Consider the following 18,521-nt stretch of genomic DNA (forward strand, 5'->3'; position numbering starts at 1 on the left):
GGCTTTAAACTTGCCGGGGACGGCGGCCCCACCCGGGGCAGCGGGGTCTCCTCAGCGCCCGGCGGGGACGCGCCGCCCCCCATCCCCCCGCAGCGGCTCTCCTCAACTTCGGCCCGGCCGGGCGGCTCCTCTGCCCCGGCAGCACCATGGCAGGCAGCGGGGCGGCGGGCTCCGGCCGCCGGCATGCCGCCGCGCCGCCGGTCCGCGGCGGGCTGTGAGGGGTCCCCCCTCTGCCCCGCGGGGGGTGCGGCCGCCGCCCGGCCCGGCAGCGCCGCCACCGCCGCCTCCCGCCTTCCCGCCTTCTTCTTCCCGCCTTCCCGCCTCCCGCCCGCCATGGCCGCCCGCGGAGCCGAGCGGCGCGGCGCGGAGCGGCGCGGCAGTGCCGGGGTCTCGCCGCTGCCTGCCAGCGCCCCGTGAGGGGGGACAAGCGGGGCGGCGTGTCCCTGCGCTCAGTCCTGCCCCCCCCTCCTCCCCGGAGCGGAGATGTGCGAGACCCGAGCGAGGGGAGTCGCCTCCTAGACCGGCAGCCAGGATGGTGCACCTGCAGCCCCTGCCCCTCGTCGTGGTCCAGGGCGTCCTCCAGCTCGTAAGTCTCCTTCTCCGCGCCCCCCTGCCTTCCTGCCGCAAGACTTCGGGGGAACCGGCGCCTTTCTCACCGGGGAGGGCGGCAGGCGCGGTCTCTGGAGGCACAGGCAGGGCTGACTCCACACCAGCGGGCAGCCTCCCACAGCCCGACTCCTATTCTTATTCTTTTTTTTTTTTTTTAAGCGGATGAGCTTTTCCGCGCCTTTGCTGCTGGGCGGGCTTGTTCGGGATCGTGGGGCACTCGGGCGCCCGAGCAAAGAGCGGCCCCGGCAGCCGGGGGTGCCGCGGCCCCGGGACGCGCCGGGAGCCGCCGCGGAGCCGGGAACGGCGGGGGGTGGGGGGGTGCCGAGCAACACCCGAAACTGTCCGTTCCCCAAAAGTTTTCTGCTGCCCTCAAGTGCCTCTTTTCGTGTGCAGGACATAGCGGGTGGTGTCGGTAGGGTCACCTCCCTCGTTAGTTTCGGCTTGCTGCAGCTCACGCGAGGTTTTTTGTTAATTTTTATTATAAATTGTCGCATATGCCTATATTATGCTACATATTCCTTTGCACGCAGTGAGGGAATTTGGGGGCTGGCGTGGCGTTAGACGAGGCGAAATGCAGACTTCAAAACTCAAAGCTGTGTAGGGGAGGGAAGCAAAGCGAGGTGCGCGGCTGGAGACAGGTAGGCGAAGAGCCCAACTTCTCCCCGAGCCAGCAAATCATCCCGTCTGTGGGCATTCACGGGAGAAAACAAATGGTTTTGTTAATGTTCATGTCATTATGGCGGGAGAGGTTAAAAAGAAAAAAAACTGTTTGCAAAAGAGTTTGGCAATCGTCGCTTTAACAAGTGTTATTATAATGTTGACATTATTTTTTTCGGGAGGTGTTAACTACTCTCATAATTATCTCTGATTCGTGCTGCAAAAGTTATGTCTCTCTTCCCCGGCTGCCTTGTATCTGAAAGTTTGTCACTGCAGTCAATAGGGAGTGTGTAATAAACCTTGAGGGGATTAAACACCCTCCTTAAGAACTGGAGTCTAATATTACAGCGTGAGTTGATTGATTAGTTTTTGAGGAAGCTTATGTCAAATTCTAATCCGGTTTTGGATTGTGCTTGTCGTGTAATGTTTTTTGCTCCAGCACTTTATCATAGCAATGAAGTAGCGAGCTGCAGTCCTGCGATAAGGCACACATTTCTTTCACACTCCTATCCTTTTGGACAAGAAAAGGCTGTTTACATTCTTCACATTCTTGCAGCCCAGTTTCCAGCTAAACAATGCGCAGGGGTGAGAGATGGGAAAGGAAAGCAGTAAATGGATTACAAAGTTGCTGAGCAGAAGGGAACTAAATAAAAACGCTCCTTCCCCACACCTACAACCTCTCTCACTCACTCACACCCTCCTTTTTATTTTCTTAAACAGATATCAAAGGGATTGATTGAAACTTGTATCAACAGGGATTGGCTTTGTTACACGATGTTTTATGGATGATGTTGGGAAGTTGCTTGCTGTGGTCTTACATGTCTTGAGGGAAGGCTGACTAAAGAAGCAAAGTTGCTGTCTTGAATCAAACAAAAATCATGCGTAGTCAGTGTAGGTTTTCAGGTGGATGTGGCACTCAGCACACCCAGGAGTATTCAGTTTTTCTGCATTCTTTATATACAAACTAGCCAAGTTTTGGAGTCAATTAGTTTCATAGCTTACATAAATTAGTTTAAATAATAAATTAAAGCAAAATGAGAATATGTGAGATTTTTGAGGCATTTTAGGTATACCTTTTAATGCTAATCTACTACTAAAAAGTTGTGTAAATACATTTTGGCATACTAGTACCAGAACTTCTGGTTAACATCTGGTTAAAGTTACAGCTTATTATAAATTGAGTTTGGAAATATTTGATGCTGGTGGTAACGCATTGAATAAAAGTCTCTGTACTATTCTTTGTTCTCTGGCCAGTATTTGGAGCGACTGGTGGCTTTCTGGAATCTAATGAGCAGTTTTAGCAGGCAGGCATTAGTGGTACTAATTCTTGACTTTTTTTTTTTTTTAACCAAAGATGAACATGGTTAATATTAATACAAGGCTCAGCATTTCAGCCAAGAAAGAAAAAATTGTGGGTTTCAGTGTTGCAATACAGCAGCATCCTAGTAACCCAGAAATGCTACTGTCAAACCCTTCCTGATGGTACAATCTTAATTTTTAATGAAAACAGAGATGTTAGAATGCAAAATATTTTGGCACTGCATTTTAGTGAAGGTAGAAGTACTTTTCTTTAATTATGTTCAACTTCAAACGCTTACTTGGCTTTCAAATACAAAAGTGTGTTCTCTACTTACCTAGTTTCTAAAGCTGCACAAATGTAGGATAAAACCCATGTGAAACTTCACAAATTTGAGGAGATGCTAAAGATTATGGCAGACAATCTCACTGGATTTCTGAAAGCAGTGTTAGCTAGGTGGTTGTTTATATCCTGTATGTTATGTTGTTCAATCAAAAGTTCATGTTTAATACTTCCTTAATAGAGTATGGGTGTATTTTTGTGGCGTATTCTTGGATTATTATTTTGATTAATAGATGGTGTACTAGTATGCATGCAGTATGAGCACATATATATTTCTTAAACTACTTCGCATATTTGGTTATATTAAACAGTAAGGAAACCTGCTATTGAGTCAGGTTAAGGTGCTAACTTGCTTCTGTATGAATGTGTTCATTTTAAAAGTCAAGTTTACTTTATATTGTCAATATAGATCAAAACAATAATTTGCAATGCACAGTCAGTACAAGTCTGGGCTGTTATTGATAAGAAGACCAAAAATTGTTGTATTGTATTATCATTAGTAGGTACTCTTGCTTTACTATTAATTTTCAGAAAGCTTTTCCAATTGTCACATAATTGCTGAATGCCCTGTTAGTTATCTCTTCATAAATAATTGAGTTCTATATGTTGGAAATTGAAAAGACTGAGGTATTAGTATTATATGGTTTATAGTATGCCTGCTAGTGTTTTGTTAAGTTAGTTTTAAATGCCTTAAAGGAGGTGGACTTCTACCACTTCCCTGGGAATATTATTTATCATTTTAAAGAAATCTTGTTTTCTAGAAAAATTGTTGTCAATATTCAGTATTTTCTTTACATTTTATTAATTTGCACCTTTAAAATGTCATGTTTCATAACATTGGTTAAAATAGCTTACATGGGGTCTTTAAAATGTATGAAATTTACCCCTTTCCTTTAAGAAAGAAAGAAGAAAAAAAAATAAGGGCTCTGTATAGGCTTTGAATCAAGAGGTAGAGTTTGCTTTAGCTATAGATAGCTTGTATAGCCACTACTTTCCCTTTGTCTTGGCCAGGTATAGTTACAGACAAACACTCACAGACGGGACAGGGTAATCGGGCACCTTAACCATTTGTTTATTCTTACGTCTTTGCAGTCTGAAGTTAGGAAAGGATTACAGCAGCATTTTCTAGTGCCTATAGTTAAAGTTGCATCAGCATTCCTATTAAGAAACTGTCTTCTAACATTATCATTGGGCAGAGTTGTTACCATGTTATAAAACTAGGAATCAATTATTTTACAAACCCTTAAAAGCAGTTAATTTTTTTCCAGCAGTGTTTGCATAGATGAGAAATAATTAGAAAAAAGACAAAGTATGTTATTTTATGATTTTTTTTCTCCACCAAGATTCAAGTATAGCATTTGATATGAGTGAAATTCAATGACAGATTATGTTTGTCTCGGACTTTTCAAGGGCTGAAATTTTTACCTATAATGAAAAACAGACAATTAAGGCAAAATTTTTAGAGTTTTTTTTAAACAGTTTAACAACTTGACCTGAAAAAAACATTTATAACTTGCTATAGTACAAGATATTGCTTCATAAGCAGCAATAGCTTGAAAACTGAGATAAAGCTGCATTTCCGTTTAAAATATGTATACCACGTGAGGTGTAGAAACACAGACTTATGTTCCTTCTGGCTACTTTAATTTTGACTCTGTAGCCTTGCAAATGTGGTCTGCGTAACCTGCCCTTGCAGTGAGAATCAGAAATAGGCACCATGCAAAACTCTCACCTCTGTTTCGGAAAGGTAAACACTTCCCTCCAGTCATCTTGAAGCACACAGATCAAACTCCATCCCTCTTAATTTCAGAGAGATCTTTGTCATGAAGTATACTGGGCCCAACATTTCATTTGCTTTATTTTGGTATTTTTCTTGATGCTGTAGGCATTGTAAGCTGACATCTCATTCTTGTGTAATAAAGTAATAGAAGTGTAACCCAAGGAATGCAGGCAGTTTGAAGTTGAAGACAGCTCAACAAATGCTGGTTTCAGCAGCTTGAGAATTTATTATCCTGAATGAGGAGTTATATATTAAGGTGGATGGGGCTAGGTTTAGTTTACATATGAGGTTAAGGTGCAACACTAAACTCAACTTGTCCTTACATCACATCTTTTGACCTAGTTCTGTGGAATTGGTGATTGATATTTTTCAGTTTATTTGTAGGTTGACCGGGGCACAGAAAGTTTATAGATCCTATTTAAAATCTGTACGGCAAGTCTGTTTGACTGATGTCCACTAGACCGCAAGATACCCCAGGCTTCCCTAGCACAGGGCACGTAAAATCCAAGTCTCAATCTTTCCATCTGTAATGCGGAAAGTATTTTTCTGCCATTGTAAAGCAGAGAGCTACAGGTCAGAGGTGTGCTGTAAGTACTTCTTGTTACCGGTAGTGCCGTGTAACCGACAGGGAAGCGAAACAAAGATCGGTGGAGCCCAAACACTAAGTTGGGATGCACTGATCGGTCTCACTTTTCTGTTTTGCTTCCTGAGCCTTGGTTTCTGCCAGAAGGGAACTCAGGCATGGGAGTCAAAAGGGGGCAACAGCAGAAACCACTCACCGGTCTGGACTTTCAGGGCATCAAGACCCAGAGAGGTGCAACTCCACTCTAGGTGCACCAAATTCCTCCTATACTGTTGAAAATTTTACCCTTAATCAACACTTCACAAACAAAAATGTGTGAGGAGAAGCAAGAGCTGCTCGGCATGGCATGGCATGGGAAATGAGCACTGGGCAGTAACCCTCACTGGGGTGCCAGCGATTTGTAACCTGTCATCTGTGGGTGACGTTAACCTGTATTTGGCTCAAGTATTGAATAAGACATGGTAATTCTTGGGCACTTCAGGTAAACAGCTGCAATAAGGAAAGATCAGCGCTAGTTTATGCTGAATGGTTTTAAGACAAAAGCTGTAATTCCATAGGTGTGGGTTGCATCTTTGTCAGAAACAGAGCGAGCTCAGGGAAGACTGTCACTGCGTGTCTTTTATATGTACTTGTCAATGTATCAAAACCAAATGCAGCAAGGAAAAAGGAAGAATTTTTTGCCTTTATCACAAAGTTGCTGTGGTAAGTGACTATTTAAAAGCATGTGTACTTCACAGGACACTGCATTTGCTCTGCTAATCTGTTCTCTAGTCCTGATTTTTGCCCACCTTTTTAACTCACCACTTCGCTATACCCATTATAAAGCAAAAATACTGGCCTTGAACTTTTTACTAGATCAAATCTTGCAGAACTCGAAAAGAGGAAAGTGAAAGTTCCCATTCACATGACTACTTCATCCTGAACTTGATTTCCAAACATCCTATTTTGGGGCAGCTTTGGCCTTTCACTTCAAATCTTAAATAAGCTTGTGTATATTTCCTGAAGCCCATTCATTGTTCCCATTTCATTTTCATTCTCTCAGTTTCACATGTGTTTGTAGTTGTAGTTTATATAGTTTGTTTAGGTAGTTAAAGAATCAATCAGAGTTAAAGAAAATAATGGGTGGACCTGCTAGGTAGGTTCTGCTTCCAGCAGAACATCGCTACTGTGATGTAAGTCCATGAGAGTCATGTTTCACCCTCTTAGGGTCCCTTTCCCCCAGTTTAGCACTTCTCACACTTGCAGGTTTTCTCTGATACTCCATTATATTCATCCCATTATCAGTTATTTCCTTGTGGCTTATACTTCAGAAACTATTACTCTACCGTTGTAGCACTGAAAATGTGCTAGCATCCGTGCAGAGTCATGCAACACGGTCATGCCCGCACATCGAGTCACGCACTTGGGATACACCCTGCATTAAATGAACCGATGGAGAAGCCTCAACATAAGGCTGCAGCCCAGGAGTCTGCACCTTGCGGCAGCACTCCTCACAGCATGGAGCATGGGCTGGAGCCCTAATGTTCACCTGCTCCCAGACTCCGCATACCAGGCAGCTGGGATGCTGGAAAAGCTATGGGTCCTGTGCAGAAATATGGGAGTTGTCAGCACTCTGCCAGGTGAGCAAGAGGTGGGATGGGGGGTTGCTGAGTTTCTGGATGAATCTCACACAAAACCTGTGAGGTCTGCAGGTCACGACTTGGAAAACAATGTTAATTCCTTTCCTGTAGGGAATCTCCTTGTGGGCTGGTGTTCTGTGTCAGCTGTAAGCTCAGTCGCAGTTAACAAAGGGGTTCAAGGAAACAAATTAAGAGTGGAGAGGAAATAAAGGGCTATAAAGATGGGTCCACAGTTAAGACTAAGTTGTTTTGTCCTTGCAGCAGAGATTTCAGTGCTGGTATGATGCTCTGCTCTCCCTGGAATGGCAGTGCTTACTGTAAATACAGAATTTGAATGACTTGACTGTAATTTAAAGTAGAATGAAAAAACTTTAAGAGCTGTAGTTCTTGAGATAGGTTTTTTCTTTGTTCCAAACGATTGATAGTAATAGTAGCTATTATTAGCAAGGAAATGAAAATGAAGGAATAGGGAGAAATAAAAAATAAAACTAAGAATCTAATGTCTCTAAAATCAGTTTTCATGTGCATTGGGACCAATTATGGTTATTGTGTCATAACAGTGCAGAGTTGAGGCTACTTCGAATGCCCTAATTCTGCTTCTCCAGATCCAGCATGTTTGGTTTATGTTTATGATCAATTGAGAATTTCCTTACTTTATAGTACTTGTTTTTGGCGACGACCAGGTATTTCTAATACCATGAATCACCAGTATAAACACAACTTTAATTACCCATTATCTAGGAAAATAAAACACTGTGCATAGAAGTGCTTCTATATTTTGGCTGTTACTATGTAGATATAATGGCTTTTTATGGTTTTGATGGAGGAGCTGGCTGTGCTTGAGGCTGACCTGAAGAAAAAGAGCACTGGGACTTGGCTGAGGGAGTAAGAGGTGAATATGAGAGAGCGGAAGAAGATGGAAATAAAACAGCTCTCTGGGCAGGTGGAGTGAGCCTGAGCAGTTATGGCAGGAGGAGAGGGACAGACAAACCGAGAGTAACAAGGAATATTCTTACAGTAACATCAAGTTCTGCATGTGAGAGGCCGTGGTGTGTCCTTTCTGCTGTTATTCTTCCCACTGGAAAGACGTTGGAAGTGGGATTTTTCCGACCAGCCCCTCAGTAGGGGAAAGCAAAGAAGGACAATTTGAGCTCTCTGACTTAGTCCATCTCTTTGATTGTACCAGTGCAAGAATCTGGTGATTGCCATGAGCAGTTCTGCTTAGCTTAGCACCCCAGGTAAAATATAGGACCTTGAAGTTTTTTTCCTCTGAGGCTGCCTGGCTCTTTTCTCCTCACAAACACCTGCTGATTGCTTCTGTTGTTCATTACATGTGTTCGGAAGGTAGGAACTGCTGTTCCCCACGGGGCTTAGAGGCTCTCATGGCCAGTGATTTATTCTCGAGCTTTCAGCTGTGGCTGTTACTAGTGAGTGTGTTCCTCCACCATTGGCACCCTTAACCATACAAAGTATTCCCAAGTTGAATTTTCTTCTTGCTCCAAGCAGTTGGGTGGTTCTTAGAAGAAGAAACCTTCAGAGACTGTAATACAGGAATACATACATAACAGTAGCTTTATAGTACTCTGTAGTTGGACTTCATGGGCCTTTATAGTCAAGATATGTTACATGTGGGCCATCATTATTCTCGCAAACTGAGGGAACAACGGCTGGTTCAGCATAACAAAATAGAGCCCTAGGGTATGTCTCTCAGCTTCACCTCCAGTGGAGCAGAAGAATATTCCGCATAGCAGAATAGACCCTCTCCTTCACTGGCCTGTCTTGATACAAAGACAGTGGCAAGGATGAACTTTGTCAGAGGAGAAGCTGACTTCTGTGATGTGTTTGCATCCATGGTGAATGACCATATGTTGATTAATGTGACTTATTGCTTAAGATTTTTAACCCATTACTACTAAGGAGACACTGCACGTATTTTTTCCAAGTTGGATTTTAGTGCTGTACTGCATGCTTTCCTCAGATAAAATTCTAACATATCTACATTGTTAATACAATAACACAATAGTTTGGTATTTTCTGTCTCCAAAAGACAAGAAAATGTATAATTAAGAGTATGTATTTAAAGTACAATAAACTGTATGTTGGTTATAGTCATCTCAGAGCCATGTATTTGGAAACTGAGTAAATTCAGGGCTTGTACTAAAGAGAATATGTGAATGGCATAAAGAAATAGCTTTATCCCTATCTCTAAGTGACACTTTGAGGAGGAAAACATAAACCATAGAAAAACCTTTTGAAAAAACCTCTACAATGTATTTTAATATAATTTCAGGACACAGTATAATTATAATATATTTATTTCAGATACTGTGGGGCAGAGGTTGCATTATGAGGCCACGGTCTATAAGAGTACATGGAAACTCCTTGATTCATGGAGTTCAACCCGACTCCAGTCTGGAAGTCAATTATGGGAGCACAAGTCAGTGCCACTAAATCTTGCTGAGAGACCAGAGTGGCAAGGCTTAAACCTAAACATGTCTAAGCAACCTCCAGATATAAATGCAGATTTAAATACAGGAGAAACAACTGTACAATCCTGGTTGTAGGCCATATAGACGTGTTCCCATGTGTCAGGAAGGTTAGTATTGCATGTGAGAAACTAAACTCCTATTTCACAGATTTTAATGTTTAAGTTGGGGATAATTACAAAATCCTCCCCTTGTACTTTATTCTGTTATGGATTCTTAAAATATGCTTTTAGTTTGGAGCCTCCTTGGTTTAAAAGCAAATAAAAACCTCTCTAAGATATTCAGAAAAAATAAAAAAGAAAAAGTCGGGAAGCTATACCTTAAATAAGTTAAAGATGAAACTTCAATCTTCAAACTTTTTGTTTGTTTTAAGATTAAAACACTGTAGCAGCTGAAAAGAGCTGCTGAATCTGATATTAATTGGCCTGCGACAGGGACATTTTCGGAGTGACATAATGTGGAGCGAAACCCAGTCTTTTCAGTTTCTTGAGCAAACAGTGTGCCAGGGAGAAGTCTAAAGCCTGTGTTGTTTTCCACTCATTAAACTAACAAAATGCTAATCAGCTTTGTGGAAAGATTCATAGTAGATAATATTACCTCTGTCACTGTGGCACCACTGAAGAGTTATCGGGTGTGTTAGCCTGGGCCACTTTAAATTAGATGATTGAAACACTTACATGTGACAATCACTAATTAAATTGCACCTTTCTTTCAAAACAGATTAAATTCTGTCCATTGGCCAATTTCAATTCTGTGGCCATTCAAGGCAAGAAAAAGACTGATGTTAAACTCCTTGTTGGGTTGGGACAAATCCTGTGATCCAGCTGCAGTTGTATGCCAGACTCTGCTTCATCCCACTGCTGAACTGCTGTGTCGTTTACAGGCATCGAATTAGTCCTCCAGTACTGGAAACATCCATTTTTTTTTTAGTAAATTTTGAATGAAACTGTATGGTCTTCTGTGCTGAATGACAAATCCATCAGTCTTCTCTGTGTTCCCCTGGCTTGGGTCTGCTCCCTTCTGTAAGGAAGTCTCTGGCGTTCCAGGGAGCTTTTGCAAGCTGTACTCTGCCGTGAGCTGCCTGCTTGCCACCTCTTTTTCTCTCTCCCTCCCCACTCCATCCTCCTGAAGTTTTTTCCGAGCAGAGAATGTTCAATTCCTCTGGGAGAAGCAGCAGCTTCCTCACTTTCCTCTTCCTCCCGATCCAAAGTATGATAGCCAGGACCAGGCAGAAAGACTATCTTCCTTTCTACTGCCCAGTAGAAAAAATACTTCAACTTTGTTTTTAAAGAGAAACATACTATATTTGTACAGGAAACAAATTAAATAGTTAGAGCTACTTTTCCAGAATCTATTAGTGGTCATTGGTTCACCCCTTGCTGACTGTCTGTCCAAACTCTCTGGTAGCAGATCAATCCAAGGGCTTTATCGCCTTTGAGTCCTGGGTTGTATAATGTACTTCTAGAGTGTTTCTATTTAAAATTGTCCATTTTTTAACTCAGTTTTTGCAAGGCAAAATCTGAGTGGATATCCACTATTAAAGCAAAAGACTGGAACATGATGTGGGGGCTGTCATACTTTTTTTTTTTAAGAAGCAAGTTTTACAGAACTGCAGATGCTATAGACACTGCACTATTTCTCTAAAAAGCGTATTTTTCCCTTCTGACACCCTCTCCCTATCAAGGTCTTGCTGTGGCAGTGAGCTCTGGTGTGTAAAATTTAGATCAAGACCAAGAGATACAACAAACTACATTTCCGCCATGTTAGCATTCTGGGGGCACAGAAGACTTTTTGTTTCTTTAAGCTTTCTCTCCTTCCCCCTAGAATCCAAAATCCCAGATTTTTTTTTTTCTACAGCAGTTCTGGTGAAATCACGGCTGATGTTTTTCCTTAAAGTTCTTAAAAAGTGGGAGAGCCATTCTCATCCATCTCACTCTTCCAGCCTTTTATTTTTCTTCTCATTAAAACTCGGTATCTAGTTCCTGGCACCTAACTGAAGCTAGCGTAAAATATTACCAAGGTAGTTGAGTGTCTGACAGGAAAATAAATTCATTGTTGAGTTAGGACCTATTTGATTTAAAATAAATGAAATGCCTCTAAATGTAAGAATTGAAAAACATGACATACCTCATACTCAGGTCCATTTTATGGTATTCATCTCATAATCCTTTTGTTCAGATATGCACGACCTAGGTATTATCAGCAATGGACAGCCTAACACTGCTGTGGCTAGGGAATTTAAACTCCACATTTTATTTAACAAAACCTTTTTGTGAATATTGGATGGGATCTGTTACTCTGCTTTCTTAGACTGAAGGTTCAGTATTGCTGTTTTTAATACTTAATGTTGAACAATGGAGGAAGGAATTAATTTAAAATAGCTAACTTTGTATTTATGACTAAGAATACCATTCTGCAGAAATTTGCCTCTGGTGAGCTTGCAATATTCTTTCAATGAACAGCACAGTTATATTTTTGGTGGAATAACAACATTAATATTGTGAGAAATACAAATATTATAGGCATTGTATCTTTCTCGGGTTTTGATGGATTGGATTGTCTTGTCCAGTTCAGATTAACTACTAGATTATTTTTAACTGATGTCAATAAAGATGGTAACTGTGAAGGAGATTCAACTTTATGTTCTATTTAGATATTAAAACTGTAGTCCTGATAACACAAACCAGTAGTCACTTAACTGACTTGTCCCATACCAGTGATATTAATATCCTTCTGTGCATTCAGGGAATATTGAGCTAAACTGGTCTGTGAGCAGGTATTAATATAGCCTGCTCTACTATGAATATGTGCCCTATGTCCTGATTTCTGTCTTACCCACTACAATTGTTTAATAGAAATCTAATTATCCTTGAGAACACCAGCTCTGTCAGATCTGACTGAAGTGCACAGAATGGTTGAACAGTTATTTGAGTGGGACTGGCATACAGCTGACGGGCAACAGCATCATAGGAAGCTTGATTTTCTTAGGAAATGGGATAAAATAATATTTGAAACAGAAATGAGTCTGAAAGCCAAAACACACCTGCATCCCAATGAGAAGTTCACCAGGACTTCCCGAGGTGGCCACATTTCAGGGTTTTGGTTGTTATTGTATAGACATGTAGAGGTTACAGAAGGCATTTTAGTCTTTCCTTGGTTGCAATGAAAATGTGGGCTACTGTATAATTCATTCAGTTCGGGCTCCTCTTCAAAATACTCAACTGGAAAAGAAGCAGTAATCAATTTTAGTGGGGCAAGAAAACTACACAAATAAAGGGTTTTTTTTTTATTTTCCTCATTTCTTCAGTTTGAGAATAACATCTTAACTAAATATGGTCAGGAATTTTATTACATTTCTGGAAAATTCAAAGTCATTAGAAGACAGTACAGAAGTTCTCTGTCACAGCTTTGAATTAAACACCTGCAGTTTGCATATGGTGCCTGAGAATGGGACTCAGCAAGCTTCCCACACAGAGGGAAGGAAGATACCTAGCAAAGTCCTGAGAAGAAAGGAGCAGTAGCTTAAAATTTATCCCTTTTAGAAACTTCAGAGCCTTCCTCTGGGTTGCAAGGATGCCTTCTTTCACTTGGACTAGCAGGCTTTTTAAGGGAAGCTGGTTAGCCTAAGGTAAAACAGCTTTTAATGACTAATTAATAAATAAGTGATAATATCTCCATTCTCTCTGTGCAAATAAGTCAGCGCTTATCCCCTAATTAGGGTAGCAGAAGGGAAAGTGAGCCTGCATCTCTCAAGACAGTATCATATTTATCAAGGTAGACAGTATTCTACAGGAGGGTGCTCAGTCCCTGCCCTCAAAGGGACTGAGAGCTGCTTGGATCTACCTTTTGGAGAAAGAGAGAGAATAAGTACAAATTTGTTCCTTTTTTTTTTTTTTTTAAAATATGTATGCGATATGTATGTTCAAATTCAGTGAGAGCAGGAAAGTGGCTTTCCTTTCACACCTACCAAATGGATTTGCTCCTGCAAGGAGACATTGGATTAAAAAAACTAACAAATAAAATAAAAGTGGTGGAGGCATCATTGCAAGCATTTTTTCCTCTTTCTTTGACCTTAGTCAAAGGTGTGTGAAGACCACATCCTGGATTGGATCCTTCAACAGAAATTGATGAAGCAATGCCTAGACTTGTATCCCAAGAAAGAGCCCATACATGGATTAGGAGCTCAGGTGCTCAGCAAACCATGCTCCAAAACAAACTAAAGGGAATTTACATTCTTAAAACATAAGGACTACTCGGGCCATGCGTCTTACAGTGTGGTTTTACAGGTTATAGATTTAGGACGTAGGCATCCATTATGAACCTGTGGAAAAACTGTACTTGCTGTGTCTCAAGCTCTCCCTGCTCTTTTGTGGTTTACTTTAGCAGGTGGATACCAGGACAAGCTACCCAATATCTTCCTGTGATGTAGGATTGCTTATACTGAACACTTCCTAGCATTCTTCCTTAGTTTTTTTTAGAAGGTCCCATGATAATCCCTAGGAAGTTTCACAGCTGAAGGTATCATATTGTTTAGTAAGTTTTTCCTAATACTATACACAAGGTTTTCCTAATTCCTTTCTGTTATGCTTAGCTATCTTCTTTTCTATCACTCTTGAGACACTTTGCTTTAGGCTGCATTATTTGCCTGTTCCTGGGGACCTTTTCCTCAAAGACCTACAACGTTAGCGTTGTAAGTCACAGCAAGTCTTGCCTCTTTATTGATCTTTTCTTTTCATGCGTGTTTGGAGTGACTTCCGTCTTTTTTTTTCCCTCTTGGTTTTCACAGAACACCTTAATGGAAAGATATCCACAGTGCTGACCCAACTGGTTAGGGTTAAAAGATACCATCTAAGCATATAGGACTCTTGGAAAATTTGGCAATTTTGCAGATGAAGAAAATGGGCTAGGTTCAGGAGGAAGGCATTGTATTCTGAATAATTCTCTTGGAATATTTTCTTCTACTCCAAACTGCAATGCATTCACTACCAAATTTTTTTATCCATCTCTGGACACGCTATCTAAGCAGTTTGTTGTTTTTCTGGACATCAGCAGTCAGCCCATGAGGATGGGACACTATGTGTGCTATGTCTATATTCTGAAGATGTGAACTACGTGACTATATTAGCACTACGCACAAGTTAACAAGCACAACACCAAAAGGTAGGATGAGTACAGTTAAGTGGTTTTGATCAGCTCAGAGCTCAGGGAGAACATTCTTGTATCTAGCCAGAAGCATTACCAATCTCCCTGATGTTTTACTTCTATTGCAAGCCCTTCAGGGGTGCCTTCTGCTTCGTGTACAGGGCTGAGCACACATCAGTGCTCTGAGTAAATACAATAGTGGCTGAAAAGAAAAATAACAGCAGGAATTACACATAAGCAGATTGTATACCTGAATATTTTGCTCAGTCTCTAATTTCTGATTAAAGAAATATCCCATGAATTCCAGAGGGACGCGTTTCTTTGCAAGCAGTGACAACCTTTGTAACTGTCAGCGAGTAAGAAAACTTCTGTTGAAAGATGCTGTAAAAAAGCATCTGATGTTCTGTTGCTCTAAACCTTATATTGCTTCAAATTTCCCGTTCCTGAAAGAAATATGTTTGGAGTAGTCTGTAAAATAGTCGTCTTACCTGGAACCACCACCTGTGTCTCATACAAGTCATCATCTTTAATAGATAAACTTTCCATTAAGAGCTAGATAAGGTGCTAGTCTTTCTTGCGGTAGTCAGAAATAAGAACAATAGATGTGTGGGAGAAATTCATCAATTTCATTAGGAACATCAAGGTGTGTGCCTATCTGAAACATAGACTGTATGGAAACACAAATAGGTTCAGAGAAGGCTCCAAGTATAGAATTATTGACCCTGGAGTATAAGATACAGAATAACCTTCCTACGCTGTACTTTCTCAATTTTAAGTAGTGTTTGCAAGGTGATTAGTTTAACAGTTTCATCCCCCTCAGCAAAGATTTAATTTGATTCCTAAATTTTTTTTCCTTTTATAAATTACTCTGTTGTAAAAGTATATTAATGTTCTATGCATTTACTAATGTTCTGTAAGACAGTATAAATAAGTACAACTGATTGATGTAACTCATAAAAGTACATAAATGTGTCTGTTTTTCCAATCTGGTTGCTCATTTTCTGATTGCGGTCTCAATTCTGGGACCAACTGGCTGAGCTCTCTATGGTGTGTCACAATCCTGGAAGCGATGGATTCTGCAATACTACATCCATGTGTAGGATGAAAGATTAAGTCAGTAGATCACAATGAATCTTTTTTTATCGTTGTGAAATATAAATACAATTATCAAAAGTTAACTTTTAAGATCAATTCTTCTTTCACGTAGTGCTAATCATATGTCTGTACCGGGGTATTTTTAAGTCCATCAGGCAAAAAAAAAAAAAAAAAATCTGTTTTCTTCAAAATGTTTTTGAGCACTCACCCTACCCATCCATTCAGGAAGTGCACTGTCTTCCAGACAACTCAAATATGAAACAGTCTGTGTCTAGCTATATTACCAAGCAAGGAAGAATCTCATCCTATGACACATTCGGTATATACATGTAAGACAATGTCCTGGGAAGTTAGCAGATGAAAGCTGTCCTTTAAGTCTACCACACAATACAAATATGACTTTTGTTTCACGGAATGTGTACATTTGAAACAAGGGGGAAAAAATTGCTAAATTCAATTTATATGCTGCCATTCAAAGCCTATAATTGAGATAATCAACTTGGAGTCATCATGTTTAAAAAATAAAGCTGCTAGGATTTTTTTTTTTTTTTTTAATGGATCAGATGCAGCGTTTTGGCACAAGCATTTCTCTGATGAAGAAAAGACAGCGTACTGGAAGAGCGGGAGGCAGTGCCTGTTTTGGTAGCCATGCTTGCTTAACCTGGTGAAGGAGGTCCACCCTCCCAGTGATATTGCACTGCTGGCATAAATATGGGCCTTGAGGGGTAGAAGCACACTGCTAATACTGAGAGGAAGAAGTTAACTTAAATACTCATCCATCAGTGTCTGTTGAATTGAAAGTTACATTTTCATTAATATGGAAATTCTGCGTGTTTAATAACACCTCTCCTTTGGATTCTTCAAACCCAACAGCAACAACGTTCAACAATATATTTTGAAAGTAACTTTATAATGAAATTTGAAGCAAACAAGATTGTTTAAATCATCATCTTTGGGAAGATTAGTTTTTGGGGGTTTTATTTTGTTTATACTGTGTTTTCCAGCAAACTACGTCAAAACTTTTCAGTAATGATAGTGATTATGAAAATTTAAGCCTAGAAAATCCTCTGTGAATTCAGTCTGTAGTCTTACAGAAGAATGGGACTCCATTTGTTATTGACCTCCAGTTCGAGTACAACTCATTAACCACTACCTTCTGAGCCTGAGTCCAGCTGCTTTTTCACCCAAACAGTAGTCCACTCGTCAAGGCAGTAACATCCCAACCTGGAGTCAGAGATGCTTGGGAGACTGTGTCAAAAACCTTGATAAAGTAGATGATATTCCTCTGCTCTCTCCTCATCCACAGATCTAGTCTTCTGATAAATAGTTGGCAATCAGTTTAGTCAAGCATGACAAATTTAGTAAATCCATGGTAAATCTATGCTGGCTATTCCCAGTCATCATCTTCCCCTTCATGTGCCGAGATACGACTTTAGAAAGGATTTGCTCCATGATTTCCCCAGGGGCTGAAGTGAGTCTGAGCAGCTGGTAATCTCCTGGATTGTTTTTAGCCTTTTTTGAAAACGGTCACTACCTTTGGGTTTTTCCTGGTCATCAGGGACCTCCCCCAAGCTCCAAAACCTTCCAAACTTGATAGTGAACAGCCTCATAACATCAGCCAGCTCTTTCAGCACACTTGGATGATACCCATCCATCCCTGTAGACTCTGTATAGGCTCAGATTGCTCAGGGGATCCCTGACTCAATTCTCTTCTGCAACTGATAGTAAGGATTATGTAGGGAATAGAATCAAAACTTCAGAGCACTTGAATTAGTTGCACTTAGTTGTGCGAGAGTCAAATGTATCCCTTGGACTTCAATACTGTATCACTGAGATGGGCACCGCTGATTTTGTTTAGTGATGGATGCTAAATGATCATTAAGCTAAAATTCAAATAATCATCTGCAAAGGAATAGTTGTCATTCACAATTTTTTTTCTAAATTAACCAGAAGGACATGATGGTTCATTTCAAGTCTCTCTAGGAGATCTAAGCTTTACTTACAAGGCTAGGTCTTGAGTTTGGTCTTCCGATATTGCAACAGAGAATGGCATTGTAGAGGCAGAAGGAAATGTGCTTCTGGGGCATTGGAAATATTCCTTGTGGACCAGGATGCTCCGGGGGGAGCAGCAATGTGCTCTCTCTTGGTGACACTGGAACACCAGTCCTGTAAGAACTGCTTCATTCTCCCGTCTTTCTCTATCCCTATATAGTTTGAACATGGTATACTATTGCCCGTCTACATCAGCAGTGCATAAGATTCAGCAAAAATTTCAAGAACAGCATTAGCGTGGGTTAGCCCCATTTTTGGAGTAAAAACTCAAGATTAGCTTGCTTAAAATACTGATTATTATGTTCTTTGCTGTATTACATTTTAGCAATACCCACAGATATAGAAATACTATATGCTTAAGGCAGACACAGGAAGACGATTTGTAATTCTTTAAATCTCATCTTTCTGAATTCAGCCAGTGTTTTATGGATAGCAAGCGCAGAGGTAAAACTGCCAGCCTATGCTTTGAGTCAGACTAACAACTTTTGCTCCTGAAAAAACGATTTGCATTTTTAATCATCTGTTAGTTTGTGTCCTACATATTAAGGGCTTGTAGATAAATTATTAAATTGAGAAAATCTAGATAGGCAAATGAACCTCAAAGCAATTATAACACCCGAAAATTTATCAAGTGTAGTGATATTTTTCAGCTATGGAAAGAAATCGTTAACCATTGTCAAGCACTTGCAGTTTTCTACCATTCTCCCCTCAGTTTGTTAGCTGATGTAGTGACAAGCTGCAGAGAGATGACAGATTTAGCTAAGGATCTGGAGTCTGAACACCTGTGCAGTGTCATGCATTTAAAAATAGAACATGACAGCAAAACACTTCAACCCCCGAATGTCCAAATGGAAACCAC

The 18,521-nt window shown here is 40.6% G+C and overlaps 1 protein-coding gene across 1 annotated transcript in view; it reads left to right on the top strand.

The window, feature by feature from the left end:
• Nucleotides 1-305: 305 nt before the first annotated feature.
• NXPH2 (neurexophilin 2) overlaps nt 306-18,521 on the top strand; it is a 40,360-nt gene continuing 22,144 nt past the window's right edge. The window contains exon 1 of the mRNA XM_075152717.1: nt 306-586. Coding sequence (XP_075008818.1) covers nt 533-586 — 54 coding nt within the window. The 5' untranslated portion in view covers nt 306-532. The remainder of the gene's footprint in view (nt 587-18,521) is intronic.

Source organism: Calonectris borealis, chromosome 6, assembly GCF_964195595.1.
Source record: "Calonectris borealis chromosome 6, bCalBor7.hap1.2, whole genome shotgun sequence".
In the NCBI taxonomy this organism is placed as follows: Eukaryota; Metazoa; Chordata; class Aves; order Procellariiformes; family Procellariidae; genus Calonectris; species Calonectris borealis.